The sequence below is a fragment of the Hippocampus zosterae genome, chromosome 2 (assembly GCF_025434085.1).
Source record: "Hippocampus zosterae strain Florida chromosome 2, ASM2543408v3, whole genome shotgun sequence".
Lineage (NCBI taxonomy): Eukaryota > Metazoa > Chordata > Actinopteri > Syngnathiformes > Syngnathidae > Hippocampus > Hippocampus zosterae.
In genome coordinates this window covers 18,769,298-18,786,078 of record NC_067452.1, presented here as the reverse complement: position 1 = coordinate 18,786,078, position 16,781 = coordinate 18,769,298, and the positions used below count along the sequence as shown (strand labels likewise).

General features: G+C 49.9%; 1 protein-coding gene across 3 annotated transcripts in view; it reads left to right on the top strand.

The window, feature by feature from the left end:
• Window positions 1-16,781, top strand: part of slc12a5b (solute carrier family 12 member 5b) — a 40,812-nt gene that overhangs the window by 17,764 nt on the left and 6,267 nt on the right. For all 3 annotated transcript variants that reach the window (XM_052057518.1, XM_052057517.1, XM_052057519.1), the window contains exons 12-23: window positions 94-268; window positions 426-544; window positions 630-728; window positions 8,391-8,510; window positions 12,726-12,830; window positions 12,933-13,101; window positions 13,192-13,387; window positions 13,606-13,775; window positions 13,855-13,986; window positions 15,009-15,116; window positions 15,280-15,396; window positions 16,019-16,170. In XM_052057518.1, coding sequence (XP_051913478.1) covers window positions 94-268; window positions 426-544; window positions 630-728; window positions 8,391-8,510; window positions 12,726-12,830; window positions 12,933-13,101; window positions 13,192-13,387; window positions 13,606-13,775; window positions 13,855-13,986; window positions 15,009-15,116; window positions 15,280-15,396; window positions 16,019-16,170 — 1,662 coding nt within the window. The remainder of the gene's footprint in view (window positions 1-93; window positions 269-425; window positions 545-629; window positions 729-8,390; window positions 8,511-12,725; window positions 12,831-12,932; window positions 13,102-13,191; window positions 13,388-13,605; window positions 13,776-13,854; window positions 13,987-15,008; window positions 15,117-15,279; window positions 15,397-16,018; window positions 16,171-16,781) is intronic.

Below are 16,781 nucleotides of genomic sequence, written 5' to 3'. Positions count from 1 at the left end.
TCGAGACAAATAACTAAACCTAGTAGTCCTCTAAAGTGTAAGTACAGTCTTATTTATTTCATTAAAGGTTTCTTATTCGTCTTCACCTTGCAGGTTTGGTGAAGGGGTGAACGGTAACCTGGTGATCGGGACTCTGGCATGGCCATCTCCGTGGGTCATTGTTTTTGGGTCATTTTTCTCCACCTGTGGAGCTGGGCTCCAGAGTCTTACCGGAGCGCCACGCCTTCTGCAGGCTATCTCAAGAGACGGTATCATTCCATTTCTTCGAGTGAGTTCACTAAGACCAGCTTTCAGCCCACTAAGAGAAATTAGTCCTCACGATAAATATCAGCTTAGTGTGACACTTCTATCCTACTCTAGCAATGTTTCTTCTGCAAGATGGTAATAAGATGTGGTTTACCAAAGCCCATTTGTTATCCCTGCAGGTCTTTGGACATGGTAAAGCCAATGGGGAGCCCACCTGGGCCCTCCTGCTCACAGCGAGCATTTGTGAGATTGGCATCATCATTGCTTCTTTAGATGCCGTTGCGCCCATCCTCTCCATGTGATCTTATTTTGTTGTCAAACCCAACATAGTGTACCTAGAGAGCATTCATGTTGAACAGGTCCTTTCTCTTTTTCTTCTTCAGGTTCTTCTTGATGTGCTACATGTTTGTTAACCTTGCCTGTGCGCTCCAAACCTTACTGAGGACTCCAAACTGGAGGCCACGTTTTAAGTTCTACCACTGGTGAGCTATATGTTTAACATTAATACAGAGCACTTCTAATTGTCATTTAAACGCTGAGAAGTAACTAGTTTAGCACTAGCAAAATGACAAGACTATTGAATTGCCCGGACGCGGGTCACTGGGGCCTCCCTCTGGAGCCAGGCCTGGAGGTGGGGCTCGTTGGCAAGTGCCTGGTGGCCGGGCCTACACCCATGGGGCCCGGCCGGGCACAGCCCGAAGAGGCAACGTGGGTCCCCCTTCCCATGGGCTCACCACCCATGAGAGGGGCCAAAGGGGTCGGGTGCAATGTGAGCTGGGCGGCAGCCAAAGGCGGGGACCCTGGCGGTCCGATCCTCGGCTGCAGAAGCTAGCTCTTGGGACATGGAATGTCACCTCTCTGGCAGGAAAGGAGCCCGAGCTGGTGTGTGAGGCAGAGAACTTCCGACTGGATATAGTCGGACTTGCCTCCACACACAGCCTGGGTTCTGGTACCAGTTCTCTCGAGAGGGGTTGGACTCTCTTCCACTCTGGAGTTGCTCATGGTGAAAGGCGCAGAGCAGGTGTGGGCATACTTATTGCCCCCCGGCTCAGTGCCTGTACATTGGGGTTCACACCGGTAGACGAGAGGGTTGCCTCCCTCCGCCTTCAGGTGGGTGGACGGGTCCTGACTGTTGTTTGTGCATATGCACCAAACAAAAGCTCAGCATACCCACCCTTTTTGGAGTCCTTGGAGGGTGTGCTGGAGAGTACTCCTGCTGGGGACTCCTTGTTCTGCTGGGGGACTTCAATGCTCACGTGGGCAATGACAGTGAGACCTGGAGGGGCGTGATTTGGAGGAACAGCCCCTCCGATCAGAACCCGAGTGGTGTTTTGTTATTGGACTTCTGTGCTCGTCACGGATTGTCCATAACGAACACCTTGTTCAAACATAAGGGTGTCCATATGTGCACTTGGCACCAGGACACCGTAGGCCGCAGTTCGATGATCGACTTTGTAGTTGTATCATCGGATTTGCGGCCGCATGTTCTGGACACTCGGGTGAAGAGAGGGGCGGAGCTGTCAACTGATCACCACCTGGTGGGGAGTAGGCTCCGATGGTGGGGGAAGATGCCAGTCCGTCCTGGCAGACCCAAACGTATTGTGAGGGTTTGTTGGGAGCGTCTGGCGGAATCTCCTGTCAGAAGAAGTTTCAAATCCCACCTCCGACAGAGCTTTTCCCATGTTCCGGGGGAGGCGGGGGACATTGAGCCTGAGTGGACCATGTTCTGTGCCTCTATTGTTGAGGACGCCAATCTGAGTTGTGACCGTAAGGTGGTTGGTGCCTGTCGTGGCGGCAACCCCCGTACTTGCTGGTGGACACCAGCAGTAAGGGATGCCGTCAAGCTGAAGAAGGAGTCCTATCGAGCCTTTATGGCCTGTGGGACCCCAGAGGCAGCTGACGGGTATCGACTGGCCAAGCGGAACGCACCTTCGGTGGTCGCCGAGGCAAAAACCAGAACGTGGGAAGAGTTCGGTGAGGCCATGGAAGCCGACTTCCGGACGGCTTCGAGGAAATTCTGGTCCACCATCCGACGTCTCAGAAGGGGGGAACAGTGCACCACTAACACTGTGTACAGTGGGGATGGGGCGCTGCTGACTTTGACTCTGGACGTTGTGAACTTGTGGGCAGAGTACTTCGAAGACCTCCTCAACTCCACCAACACGTCTTCCTTGGAGGAAGCAGAGCCTGGGCACTCTGAGGTGGGCTCTCCTATCTCTGTGGCTGAAGTCACCGATGTGGTTAAAAAGCTCCTCGGTGGCTAGGCCCCAGGGGTGGATGAGATCCGCCCAGAGTTCTTCAAGGCTCTGGATGTTGTGGGGCTGTCCTGGTTGACACGCCTCTGCAACATCGCGTGGTCAACAGGGAGAGTGCCCCTGGATTGGCAGACCGGGGTGGTAGTCCCTCTTTTTAAAAAGGGGGACCGGAGGGTGTGTTCCAACTACAGAGGGATCACACTCCTCAGCCTCCCTGGTAAGGTCTATTCAGGGGTGCTGAGAGGAGGGTCCGTCAGGAAGTCGAGCCTCAGATTGAGGAGGAGCAGTGTGGTTTTCGTCCCGGCCGTGGAACAGTGGACCAGCTCTACACCCTTAGCAGGGTCCTCGAGGGTATGTGGGAATTCGCCCAACCAGTCTACATGTGTTTTGTGGACTTGGAGAAGGCATTTGACTGTGTCTCTCGGGGAGTTCTGTGGGGGGTGCTTCGTGGGTATGGGGTACCGAACCCCCTGATACGGGCTGTTCGGTCACTATACCACCGATGTCAGAGTTTGGTTCGCATTGCCGGCAGTAAGTCGGAATCGTTTCCAGTGGGGGTAGGACTCTGCCAAGGCTGCCCTTTGTCGCCGATTCTGTTCATAAGCTTTATGGACAGAATTTCTCGGTGCAGCCGAAGCGTTGAGGGGGTCCGTTTTGGGGGCCTCAGTATTGCATCCCTGCTATTTGCAGATGATGTGGTGCTGTAGTCTCCTTCAAACGGGGCTCTCCAACTCTCACTGGAGCGTTTCGCAGCCGAGTGTGAAGCGGTTGGGATGAAAATCAGCACCTCCAAATCTGAAACCAGGGTCCTCAGTCGGAAAAGGGTGGAGTGCCCCTCCGGGTCGGGGAGGAGATCTTGCCCCAAGTGGAGGAGTTCAAGTATCTTGGGGTCTTGTTCACGAGTGGGGGCAGGAGGGAGCGGGAGATCGACAGGTGGGTCGGTGCAGGGTCTGCTGTGATGCGGACGTTGTATCGGTCTGTCGTGGTGAAGAAGGAGCTGAGCCAAAGGGCGAAGCTCTCAATTTACCGGTCGATCTACGTCCCAACCCTCATCTATGGTCACGAGCTATGGGTTGTGACCGAAAGAACGAGATCCCGGATACAAGCGGCCGAAATGAGTTTTCTCCGCAGGGTGTCCGGGCTCTCCCTTAGAGATAAGGTGAGAAGCTCGGTCATCCGGGAGGGGCTCAGAGTCGAGCCGCTTCTCCTCCACATCGAGAGGAGCCAGATGAGGTGGCTTGGGTATCTTATTCGGATGCCTCCTGAGCGCACCTGGTGAGGTGTTCCGGGCATGTCCCACCGGGAGGAGACCCCGAGGAAGACCCAGGACACGCTGGAGAGACTATGTCACCCAGCTGGCCTGGGAACGTCTCGGGAGAGCTGGAAGAAGTAGCTAGGGAGAGGGAAGTCTGGGCTTCCCTGCTCGAGCTGTTGCCCCCGTGACCCGGCCCCGGATAAGCGGTAGATGATGGATAGATGGATGGATGGAATCCAAGAGGCCTAGTGATGATATTGTGCATTTGCACCACCTACTGCATCGTTGCTGGTGCCCGTCAAAAGCATTAGAGGGGCGTGGAAATGACAATGGGATGGCCTTGGCTAATGCCCGCTTTGTGGCGTTGAAAGCACGTTGCTCAGCATTGTCACACTGCTATATCTCTGGTTTGCCAGTCAGGACCACATATAGCGGTGCGGTGACATTGTGATCGCTATGCTGGAAAGGAAATGGTGGTAGTAATTCACCATAACAATGAATTCCTATAGGCACTTCATGGTGGCCAGTGTTGGGAACTCACTAATATCAGCAACTTTTCTTGGGAGGGGGTGTACACCGGATGCCGAGATCTCGTATCCCAGGAAATCAATCTTTGACATGCGGAGGATGCACTTGTCTCGGCGCACAATCAGGCCGTTGTCCTCAAGCAGCTGCAGAATGCCGTGCACGTGGCCTTGGTGTTCCTCTTCACTTCTGGAGTAGACCAGGATGTCGTCAATGTAGACACCGCAGAAGGGAAGGTCGTCGAATATCTATTCTATCATCCATTGGTAGGTCAAGTCAAGTCAAGTCAATAGTATTTATAGAGCACTTTCAAACAGCCATCGCTGCATACAAAGTGCTGTACATGGAGCGATTTAACATGCACAATAAACAGTAAGACGAATCGGTAACAAAGGCGGTAGAAAGCGCCACGCAGTAAAATCAAGAACAAATCTAAGTCATGCTGAGTCGAACGCCAAAAAATACAAGTGAGTTTTGAGGAGGGCTTCAAAGATGGGCAGCGAGGAGGCTTACCGAATGTTCAGTGGGAGGTCATTCCAGAGAGAGGGACCAGCAACAGAAAAGGCTCGATCCCCTCTGAGCCTCAGTTTAGTTCATGGTACTTCTAACAAAGACTGGTCCACAGACCTGAGGCGCCGGGCAGGTGTGTAGGGGCGGATGAGCTCAGAGAGGTAAGGTTGCGTGAAATTATTCAGAGATTTGAAAACAAAGAGAAGGATCTTGAAAATAACTCTAAAATGAATGGGGAGCCAGTGAAGGGATGCCAGAGTAGGAGTTATATGCTCCCTCTTACGAGTACCAGTCAAGAGGTGAGCAGCGGCATTCTGGACCAGCTGAAGGCGCTTAATGGCGGACTGCTGACTCCAAAGTACAGGGCATTGCAGTAATCCAGCCGGGATGTGACAAAGGCATGAATTACTGTCTCAAAGTGTTCATGTGAAAGGAGAGGTTTTATTTTGGCCAGCTGTCTAAGGTGAAAGAAGCTTGATTTAACAACGGCACCAATTTGCCGATCGAGTTTGAAATCACTGTCCAGTTTAAGGCCCAAGTTTGAGACCGTTGATTTCAGATAAGGAGACAGGGGGCCCAAGTCTTCAGGATGGAATGTACAAGGGCCACTGGGACCAAACAATATCACCTCTGTCTTCTTTCCGTTGAATTTCAAGAAATTTTGTGCCATCCAGGTTTTGATTTCTTCCAGACAGGATAGAAGTGGCCTTAATGAGAAGGCGTCTTTCTTGTTCAGTGGGACATAGATCTGGCAGTCATCTGCATAGCAGTGGAAGGGAATACCATGTTTCCTTAAGATGGAACCCAATGGGAGCAGATACAGCGAGAACAGCAGAGGCCCCAGAATTGAGCCCTGTGGAACACCACATGACAGGGGAGCAGTGCGTGACTCAGAGCAGCCAAGGCTGACACAAAAGGTCCTGTCAGCTAGATACGACCTAAACCACTCAAGAGCACTGCCGCCAATGCCCACCAAGTGCTGCAAACGAGTCAGCAGAATACTGTGATCCACTGTATCAAATGCTGCAGTTAAGTCCAAAAAAAACAGACACACGTGGTCTCCAGAGTCATTTGCCAGGAGGATGTCATTAGAAACGCGTAACAGGGCTGACTCCGTGCTATGCATCGTCTTGAAACCTGACTGGAAGACCTCCAAGATGTTATGTTCATCCAAGAAAAGTTTCAACTACATGTGCACCACTTTTTCCAGAATTTTGGAAATGAAAGGCAGTTTGGAAATGGGCCTGTAACTTGACAGCACATCTGGATCAAGACCAGGTTTCTTGATCAAGGGTTGGACCACAGCATGTTTAAACTGTTGGGGAACTACACCAGAAGAAAGGCTGCTGTTGATGATATCCAAGACCGATGCACCAACACTCGGGAGAACCTCGTGAAAGAAACGTGGGGGAAGAGAGTCACAAGGGGAGCCAGATGGCTTCGTCTGGCGAACTACATCCTCCAAAAGCGCCAAGGACACAGTATCAAAAGAATTTAGTACAGCTGAACATGGAACATGAACAGAGGGGTCAGATGCGGTATTTGAGACCGGAGTCCTAGCTGTAGAGAACTTATCAATGAAAAACTGAAGGAATCTGTTGCACATCTCGGGTGAAGAATCCGAGCAAGTAGGCAGAGGGGGTTTGAGTACAGAATCTATCGTTTTAAATAGTGCGCGTGGGTTGTGACGGTTAGCTAGAATAAGGCCCGACAGATATTCTCTTTTGGCTTCTTTTACTGTGAGCTGGTAGTTACGCCAGCAGTCTTTCCAAATTTGATAAGAGACATGCAATTTGTCTTTTTTTCACTTGCGTTCAGCTTTGCGACACTCCTGCCTAGCTGCGCGGGTAATGTCGTTAAACCATGGCTCGGGTTCAGGCTTTGGGAGCACAATTTTTGAAGGAGCCACCAAATCCGGGATGGCACGGCATGACGAGTCGAACCAAGAGGCGAGTTCCTCTGTGTTAGACGAGGGTACGCAAAGGTTATTAAAGGCATCAGAGAAACCACTAGCAGTGCGAGGGTTAAAAAATCGGCGTTTACAACTAGGGGCGCCAGATTTCACAGCAGCATGCGATAAAACTACGTCAAATAAAACTGCCATGTGATCAGAAATCCCATTATCAAGGACTTCCAGATTTGACACCGGTAGACCATGAGCAAGGACAAGGCCTAAAATATGTCCTTGTTTATGTGTCGGGCTGGTCACATACTGCACAAAATTAAAAGAGTCAAGAAGTCTTTTGCTAGCGGTTTTTCCGGACAGCACACATGGATATTAAAATCCCCCATTAGGAGGATATGATCATATCTCAGCCTGATTTCCGCAAGAAAGGTTGAAAAATCGCTTTAAAAGTCTTTGTTGTATTTAGGAGGACGGTAAATGACAGCACAAAGCACCGGGAAAACACGACCAACTTCAAAGAAGGTTGCTTCAAAGCTGTTGGCCGATGTGGTGAATGTGCACCGTTTACATTTGAAATTGTTCCTAAAGATGCTTACCGTACCTCCACCATGTCCCGATGTCCTCGGGGTATCGAGGAAACCACAGTCAGGTTGTAACAATTCAATCAAAGCGTTGTACTCACCAGTACCTGCCCAAGTCTCCGTAAGACACAGAAAATCCAAGTCATTGGCAAGGAAATACTCCCTCAGAATATGGGTCTTGTTCGTCAGCGACCGGGCGTTTAACAACGCGATCCTTGTGGAAGTAACAACGGGAGGGATTGCCTCTGTCGATCGCCGAGCCCGGGGGAATTCCCTCAAAAGGTTTCGCTGGATTCCTCCCCGAGAAAGGCGCGCAGGGTAAAAATGCCGTGGCGCGATGGGAGAGCCAACGACCGTTAGCACGCACGAGGCGACGGGGTCCAGGGCACACCACGCCGGAGCGATCGAAGTTTGTCTCAGATTCCGTTTCAGCTTCACAAGCTGATGATGGAGGTCTTGGCTATTTCGTCTGGATGTACGGGAACATGGAAGTACCCTTTGAACAGGACCACCAAATTCTGGCACTGTTCAACTGAGATGTGAACTCAGCCATGTTGGGCAGCAGGTAATGGTGAGGCACTGTTTGGAGGTTCAGACACGAATAGTCTCCGGGATCCATGAGGATTCCTCACCATGTGTAAAGGAGATGCCCAGGCGCTGGACAACTTCTGGCACAGGCCCATCTGCTCCATCTCTGAGAAGGCCTGTTTGGCACATCCGAGCTTCTCGCCAGACAGGTGTCGGAAGCTGGAGGGGACCAGAAGTATGACTATGCTGGTAGATGCCTTGCTTGGCCGGGCTTTTGACGAAGTTCTGCCTTGAACACGTGAATGCCCACGTCAACCAGAAACTCGCATCCAGACGGGGCGTCAGTCAATCCGCCATGCTGCAGAACAGCATCCATGTGCATTAACAAATATTATAGAAAGTATATTTGCTGGATCAGTTGCAGGACCTTAATCATAGAAAGAATTTAAGAAGAGGGTCAGAGATTATTGGAAGCCTAAAAAGTTTAGCTGCGAAACCGCGAGCAAAATACCAACAATGATAACATCGTCAGGCTGGTGGAAAACACCAATTTGATGAAAAATGCAATTTATTGTCCCCCGCAGGGCTCTATCATTCCTGGGTATGAGCTTGTGTCTGTCACTTATGTTCATCTGCTCCTGGTATTATGCCATTGTTGCCATGGGAATTGCCAGCTGCATCTACAAATACATTGAATTCTGTGGGTAAGTATGTCCTCATAGGATAGAGACTTAAAAAAATAAATAAAGTTGTACTGAGACACATACACTACATCCAATATATGTATAAACGCATTCACATTCAATAAAACTGCTCTATGATTGTGTACTGCACACTCCCCAAAAGCCATTTTACATTTCATTTGACCAAGGTGGGAAATGGGAAAAAGATCAGCACAATTTATTTCAGGTGTATGCAGCACAACAGTTCGTTCATCATTCCTCTTCTTCCCAGAATGTCCCTATTTGGGATCAATGTTATAGAGGAGCCTTCTCCAAATACAGACATCCCTTTCATCCATTTAAGATATCCATCTAAATACAGTCTTTCCATCTGGTTCTTGGTTGTCCTCATATATATGTCGTCTGTACATCCTTTTGCATCACTTCTCTTCCTACCTGCGGTCCTTCAGTTCTCCTCATTAGATGTCCAAACCAACCCAGTCTAGCTACTTGTACTTTCTATGAAAGTTTTTTTTTTCCTTCACCAACCCCGTGTCGCATCTGTTCCTTATTCTGCCTTTTATAGTAACTTTGGACATCCGTCTAACTCATTTTTTTCTTACTTTCTTGCGTAGTGCTGCTTTTAATCTGTACATCATGGCCTCTCCGTGAGCCGTCACCTTACCGTGGTGGAGGGGTTTGTGTGTCCCAATGATTCTAGGAGCTAAGTTGTCTGGGGCTTTATGCCCCTGGCAGGGTCACCCATGGCAAACAGGTCCTAGGTGAGGGACCAGACAAAGCACGGCTCACAAAGCCCCTTATGAAAAATAAAATCGATGGTACTCAGTTTCCCTTGCCCGGACGCGGGTCACCGGGGCCCACCTCTGGAGCCAGGCCTGGAGGTGGGGCTCGTTGGCGAGCGCCTGGTGGCCGGGCCTACACCCATGGGGCCCGGCCGGGCTCAGCCCGAAGAGGCAACGTGGGTCCCCCTTCTCATGGTCTCACCACCCGTGGGAGGGGTCAAAGGGGTCGGGTGCAATGCGAGCTGGGCGGCAGCCAAAGGCGGGGGCCGTGGCGGTCCGATCCTCGGCTGCAGAAGCTAGCTCTTGGGACATGGAATGTCACCTCTCTGGCAGGGAAGGAGCCCGAACTGGTGTGTGAGGCAGAGAAGTTCCGACTGGATATAGTCGGACTTGCCTCCACACACAGCCTAGGTTCTGGTACGAGTCCTCTCGAGAGGGGTTGGACTCTCTTTCACTCTGGAGTTGCTCACGGTGAGAGGCGCAGAGCAGGTGTGGGCATACTTATTGCCCCCCGGCTCAGTGCCTGTACATTGGGGTTCACACCGGTGGACGAGAGGGTTGCATCCCTCCGCCTGCGGGTGGGGGGACGGGTCCTGACTGTTGTTTGTGCATATGCACCAAACAGCAGCTCAGCATACCCACCCTTTTTGGAGTCCTTGGAGGGTGTGCTGGAGAGTACTCCTGCTTGGGACTCCCTTGTTCTACTGGGGGACTTCAATGCTCACGTGGGCAATGACAGTGAGACCTGGAGGGGCGTGATTGGGAGGAACGGCCCCCCCCGATCAGAACTCGAGTGGTGTTTTGTTATTGGACTTCTGTGCTCGTCACTGACTGTCCATAACGAACACCTTGTTCAAACATAAGGGTGTCCACATTTGCACTTGGCACCAGGACACCCTAGGCCGTAGTTCGATGATCGACCTTGTGGTCGTGTCATCGGATTTGCGGCCGCATGTTCTGGACACTCGGGTGAAGAGAGGGGCGGAGCTGTCAACTGATCACCACCTGGTGGTGAGTAGGCTCCGATGGTGGGGGAAGATGCCGGTCCGTCCTGGCAGACCCAAACGTATTGTGAGGGTTTGTTGGGAGCGTCTGGCGGAATCCCCTGTCAGAAGGAGTTTCAACTCCCACCTCCGACAGAGCTTTTCCCATGTTCCGGGGGAGACGGGGGACATTGAGTCCGAGTGCACCATGTTCCGTGCCTCTATTGTTGAGGCGGCCAATCTGAGTTGTGGCCGTAAGGTGGTTGGTGCCTGTCGTGGCGGCAACCCTCGTACTCGCTGGTGGACACCAGCAGTAAGGGATGCCGTCAAGCTGAAGAAGGAGTCTTATCGAGCCTTTATGGCCTGTGGGACCCCAGAGGCAGCTGACGGGTACCGACTGGCCAAGCGGAACGCAGCTTTGGTGGTCGCCGAGGCAAAAACCAGAGCATGGGAAGAGTTCGGTGAGGCCATGGAAGCCGACTTCCAGACGGCTTCGAGGAAATTCTGGTCCACCATCCGACGTCTCAGGAGGGGGAAGCAGTGCACCACTAACACTGTGTACAGTGGGGATGGGACGCTGCTGACTTTGACTCGGGACGTTGTGAACCGGTGGGCAGAGTACTTCGAAGACCTCCTCAACTCCACCAACATGCCTTCCTTGGAGGAAGCAGAGCCTGGGGACTCTGAGGTGGGCTCTCCTATCTCTGTGGTTGAAGTCACCGATGTGGTTAAAAAGCTCCTCGGTGGCAAGGCCCCAGGGGTGGATGAGATCCACCCAGAGTTCCTCAAGGCTCTGGATGTTGTGGGGCTGTCCTGGTTGACACGCCTCTGCAACATCGCGTGGTCAACGGGGAGAGTGCCCCTGGATTGGCAGACCGGGGTGGTAGTCCCTCTTTTTAAAAAGGGGGACCGGAGGGTGTGTTCCAACTACAGAGGGATCACACTCCTCAGCCTCCCTGGTAAGGTCTATTCAGGGGTGCTGGAGAGGACGGTCCGTCAGGAAGTCGAGCCTCAGATTGAGGAGGAGCAGTGTGGTTTTCGTCCCAGCCGTGGAACAGTGGACCAGCTCTACACCCTTAGCAGGGTTCTCGAGGGTATGTGGGAATTCGCCCAACCAGTCTACATGCGTTTTGTGGACTTGGAGAAGGCGTTTGACCGTGTCCCTCGGGGAGTTCTGTGGGGGGTGCTTCGTGGGTATGGAGTACCGAACCCCCTGATACGGGCTGTTCGGTCACTATACCACCGATGTCAGAGTTTGGTTCGCATTGCCGGCAGTAAGTCGGAATTGTTTCCAGTGAGGGTAGGACTCCGCAAAGGCTGCCCTTTGTCACCGATTCTGTTCATAACCTTCATGGACAGAATCTCTAGGCGCAGCCGAAGCGTTGAGGGGGTCCGTTTTGGTGGCCTCAGTATTGCATCCCTGCTTTTTGCAGATGATGTGGTGCTGTTGGCTCCTTCAAACAGGGCTCTCCAACTCTCACTGGAGCGTTTCGCAGCCGAGTGTGAAGCGGTTGGGATGAAAATCAGCACCTCCAAATCTGAAACCATGGTCCTCAGTCGGAAAAGGGTGGAGTGCCCCCTCCGGGTCGGGGGGGAGATCTTGCCCCAAGAGGAGGAGTTTAAGTATCTTGGGGTCTTGTTCACGAGTGAGGACAGGAGGGAGCGAGAGATCGACAGGCTGATCGGTGCAGCGTCTGCTGTGATGCGGACGTTGTATCGGTCTGTCGTGGTGAAGAAGGAGCTGAGCCAAAGGGCGAAGCTCTCAATTTACCGGTCGATCTACGTTCCAACCCTCATCTATGGTCACGAGCTATGGGTCGTGACTGAAAGAACGAGATCCCGGATACAAGCGGCCGAAATGAGTTTTCTCCGCAGGGTGTCCGGGCTCTCCCTTAGAGATAAGGTGAGAAGCTCGGTCATCCGGGAGGAGCTCCGAGTCGAGCCGCTTCTCCTCCACATCGAGAGGAGCCAGATGAGGTGGCTTGGGCATCTGATTCGGATGCCTCCTGAACGCCTCCCTGGTGAGGTGTTCCGGGCATGTCCCACCGGGAGGAGACCCCGAGGAAGACCCAGGACACGCTGGAGAGACTATGTCACCCAGCTGGCCTGGGAACGCCTCGGGATCCCCCGGGGAGAGCTGGAAGAAGTAGCTAGGGAGAGGGAAGTCTGGGCTTTCCTGCTAAAACTGTTGCCCCCGCGACCCGGCCCCGGATAAGCGGTAGAAGATGGATGGATGGATCATGGCTGATTTCGCCACTTCTTCATCGCTTTTAATTTTATGGGGACTCATCTGTGACATATCAACCTTTCTCCAATTGTTCCAACTACAACTGATTCACAATGGTTAAGAAGGAAGCTCGTACGTTACCCCATTTGTCTCGATAATGTACAAGCTACACTGAATTACAGTCTGGGTTGGACATATTCTTTATGAGACCGACTTACAAACCGTACAAACAACTGTGTGACAGAGCTGAGAAAGAGTGGGGTGATGGGATACGTGGCATTTCCCTGAGCGCTGCTCGATTTGCTCTCATGAGGTTGGAGGAGGGACCACCACATACCAAGAACTGGAGGTCAGTCACAGTCAAGCTAAGTTGTGATCATTTAATGAAAATGATGCTCAATTTCTTCTCAAGCTGGCTGTGCTTTAGCTGTGTACTCATTTCGCTGCTCAGGCCTCAAATCCTGGTTCTTGTCAGTATGGATGCCGAGCAAAATGTCGAGCAGCCTCGTCTGATCTCGTTAACAAATCAGCTGAAAGCAGGGAAGGGTCTCACTATCGTTGGCACCGCTGTTCAAGGAAAATTCCTTGACAACTACACCGAGGCTCAAAGGGCAGACCAGGTCTCTGTTACACAGCACACATGCCACTAAGTAACCACACCGTTTGTGATCATGTCTAACAACTGCCGTTGATTCTTTGCCACATTCAAGTCTTTGCGGAAACTGATGGAGACAGAGAAGGTGAAGGGCTTCCCCCAAGTGGTCATATCCTCCAATTTAAGAGATGGGACATCACACTTGATCCAGGTTGGAGGGCTTGGAGGTTTGAAGCACAACACAGTGATGGTCAGTTGGCCACATAGCTGGAAACAGCCTGAGTCCCACCAACAATTCCGTGATTTTATTGGCAAGTTACTCCTGACTTAATCACTATCTTTTAATGTTTCGAATTTGGTATGACCATTGTCTACTCTACTGCACATTCTACTCCAGAAAGTATTTTACTTTTTCTCATTTTAAAAAAAAAGAGAGAGCCCCACTTTTGAGTGTAGAACTAGAGAACAGACGGAGCCATTTATCCAGTCACTTTTTGATTGCAAATATTTCCCTACTGTTCCCGTGTAGAGGTGGTCAGAGAGACCACGGCGGCCAGTTTGGCCTTGTTGGTTCCCAAAAACATCTCTAGCTACCCGTCCAATGGAGAGCGCTTCACTGAAGGACACATAGATGTGTGGTGGATAGTCCATGATGGAGGCATGCTGATGCTTCTTCCCTTCCTGCTGCGTCAGCATAAGGTGACAAATGCTATGCTGCAAAGTATGCTTTGGGTTAGGTACGTCATCATCTTGATCTGATGCTCTTCCTTTCCTGTAGGTGTGGAGGAAATGCAAGATGCGCATTTTCACTGTGGCTCAGTTGGATGACAACAGTATTCAGATGAAAAAGGATGTCATAACTTTCCTCTACCACCTGCGCATTGATGCTCAGGTGGAAGTTGTGGAGATGGTAAGATTGACACGTGCACTCACTGGCCACATTTATTTCCAATATGATAGGTAAATATTCTTCGTCATTTCATAAGTCTGCCAATAAAATTCCATACTGAACAGGGCAACGTGTCAAATATACGGCCGCGGGATGGAACTGGCCCTCAAGGAGGTTTGATCAGGCCCGCAGAATCATTGAAGAGTGAAAAAATATATAAAAGACGCGGAATGAGTATGTTTAATAAGGTGCAATTCATAGAGTGTCCGCTTCGGGGCCGACTGTTTTGATCATAGTATAAAATACCATTGTTTTGATCAGAAAAGAAGACCACAGCAGTCTCAGTCTGTCACTGAGACAGACGCAACACAGCAGACGCTATCAAGGACATGTGAATACTTTATTCTTTACACATTTAATAGAACTCTCCTATAGTACTCTCCTTAGGTGTAGGCAGGGATTAAATTTAGATTTTATATCATGGTTTAAAAATTCCTTTCTTTGTAAATCTCATTTAATCTTAAAATGCATGCATGTATTTTTCAATACCAATTACATGTTCAAGTTTTGTGAGTTTGGCACCCCTGGTATAGGGTATGCGCTCCAACTTGTTTGCTTGGGGAGTCAATATCACAATAAACCAAAATCACAATACTGTAGTTGCATGTCAGCTCACGTGTCATATGTAGTAAGCCAAAAGACTGATGAAAAGAAAGTAAAACTGCCTGTTAAAGGGTACTTGTTCAAAAGGGCTTGTTTTTTCCGTGGGAAATGTTTTCAGTTACATATAACAAGGGGGAGGTTTGTTTTTTGAAGTTGATTTTGATTTGTAAAGAAAAAAAAAAGCTGTGTGGAAGAAGCATAGTAAGTGAATGCTTTTGTCCATCAAATCAAGCTGCCTTTGTTCTTCATATTATTCACTGTCTGCCTTAATCTGCTGCATAACATAAATATTCACATAAAAGAAGACACGACCATCAGACACGGGAGACGAATGGCACGTCAAAAACTTTTCTTTCATCTTTGTGATACCTATCGCCCAGCACGACAGTGACATCTCAGCCTACACCTATGAAAAGACACTTGTAATGGAACAGCGCTCACAGATCCTCAAGCAGATGCATCTGACCAAGAATGAGATGGAGCGAGAGGTAAGCATGCATTTCACCTACTAAATCAAGGAACAAAGCATTATTTTGTGACGAACCAATGCTTTTGAAAAGTATGCTCTCTGATCATGAATTGAATTGGTTGAACAGCAAGGCAAATTACCAACTGGAAAATCATCCATTGCGTTCTTTTATTCCTCTACAGATTCAGAGCATAACAGATTCGTCTCGTGGGTCCATTCGGCGTAAAAAATCCTTTGCCTCACGCTCACAACACAGCACTGAGGAAGGAGCCAGAGTGGGCGAACATCCAGAAGAGGAGGTACAGGCCATCTTAACTGATTTTTCACTTGATCTTGGACGGCATCCCAAGCTCACACGACTGCACCAATTATCCAGCCTTTCCATTTCGAAGCTGACACTGAGCAAGAGGCAAAGTAAACTTCGGATTGGTCGACAGTCAATCACAGTGCTCAAAACAGACACACATGGGTGATTAAGTCTTCAAATGCATGTCTTTGGCCTGCGATTGGCTGTCTGGTACGTGGAGTCTTCTCCACATTCCTACATAGGTTTTCTCTAGGGACTACAGCTTGTCCCACATCCAAAAACATGCAGTCAATGGTTCATTGAAGACTGTCCTTAAGTGAGAATGCCGAGTGTGAATGCTTTTTTCTCCATATACTCTGTGATTGGTCCATCACCAGTTCCGCGTGGACCCTGCTGCTTGGTGAAAGTCAGTTTGGCTCCAGACGGCTGCGAGCAGCCCTGACGGCCAGGTCCGACCATTTGGGAAAATTAATATATTTTTCCGAAATTTCCTATGGCCACCTCGCCCCTGGCCGACCCTAACTTGACGCCTTTGCAGATGGGTCTGTCTGTTTGCTTTCTTTCTTTCACTCTGTTATTATGCCCCGTCTGTGGCTGTTTGCAACTCAAAACAGGTGCAGCTCATCCACAATAAGAACGCCTCAACACCTACCAGCCCTACCAGCCCCACTGCCCCTGCTGGGGTTGGAAGAACCTGGACAGACAATAAGGAAGTTCACAAGGGGAAGAATCTGGAGGCGGGCAAAGACCCCTTCAGCATGAAACCGTGAGTTGGCTACAAGCTTATTATTCAAAGTAAACTATCAACAAGCCACACATGTTGGATTTATACACGAGTCCTGTAACATGACAACTTTTTATCTTGGAAAAAATTGTGACTTGACTCTCACAACATTACCATTATTATTCAGTTTTAGTTTAAATCGAGGACAAAACCAAGCTCGGACATACGAATACGTAGGTTTGAATGAAACAACTGAATGTAAATAAACATTACTTGGTTAATTCAACCTTCATTTATCCAGTTCAGCAAGGAATCTCATTTGCAGTGCCAATCTAACAGCAGACCACAGAATAAAACGCAGCAAAATAAATACAACAAACAAAAAAAATATATCTAGGCACAAAACATATCATCATAAATAACCAAACAAAATCTCCACTCAAAATACATCATGCCTCCCATCACGTTGGCACTTCTCATATGGGAAGTGCAACGTTTAATTGCCTCTTGTTGTACATTGTTTGAAAGTGCTACAGATACAGATGAGAGAGGATCAAGATTGAAATCTCCTTTGACCAGTCTGAGAGCGCCAGGATCACTGATGTTATGATCACAGCCTGCATAACATCACTGACAATTGCGACAAGCAAAGT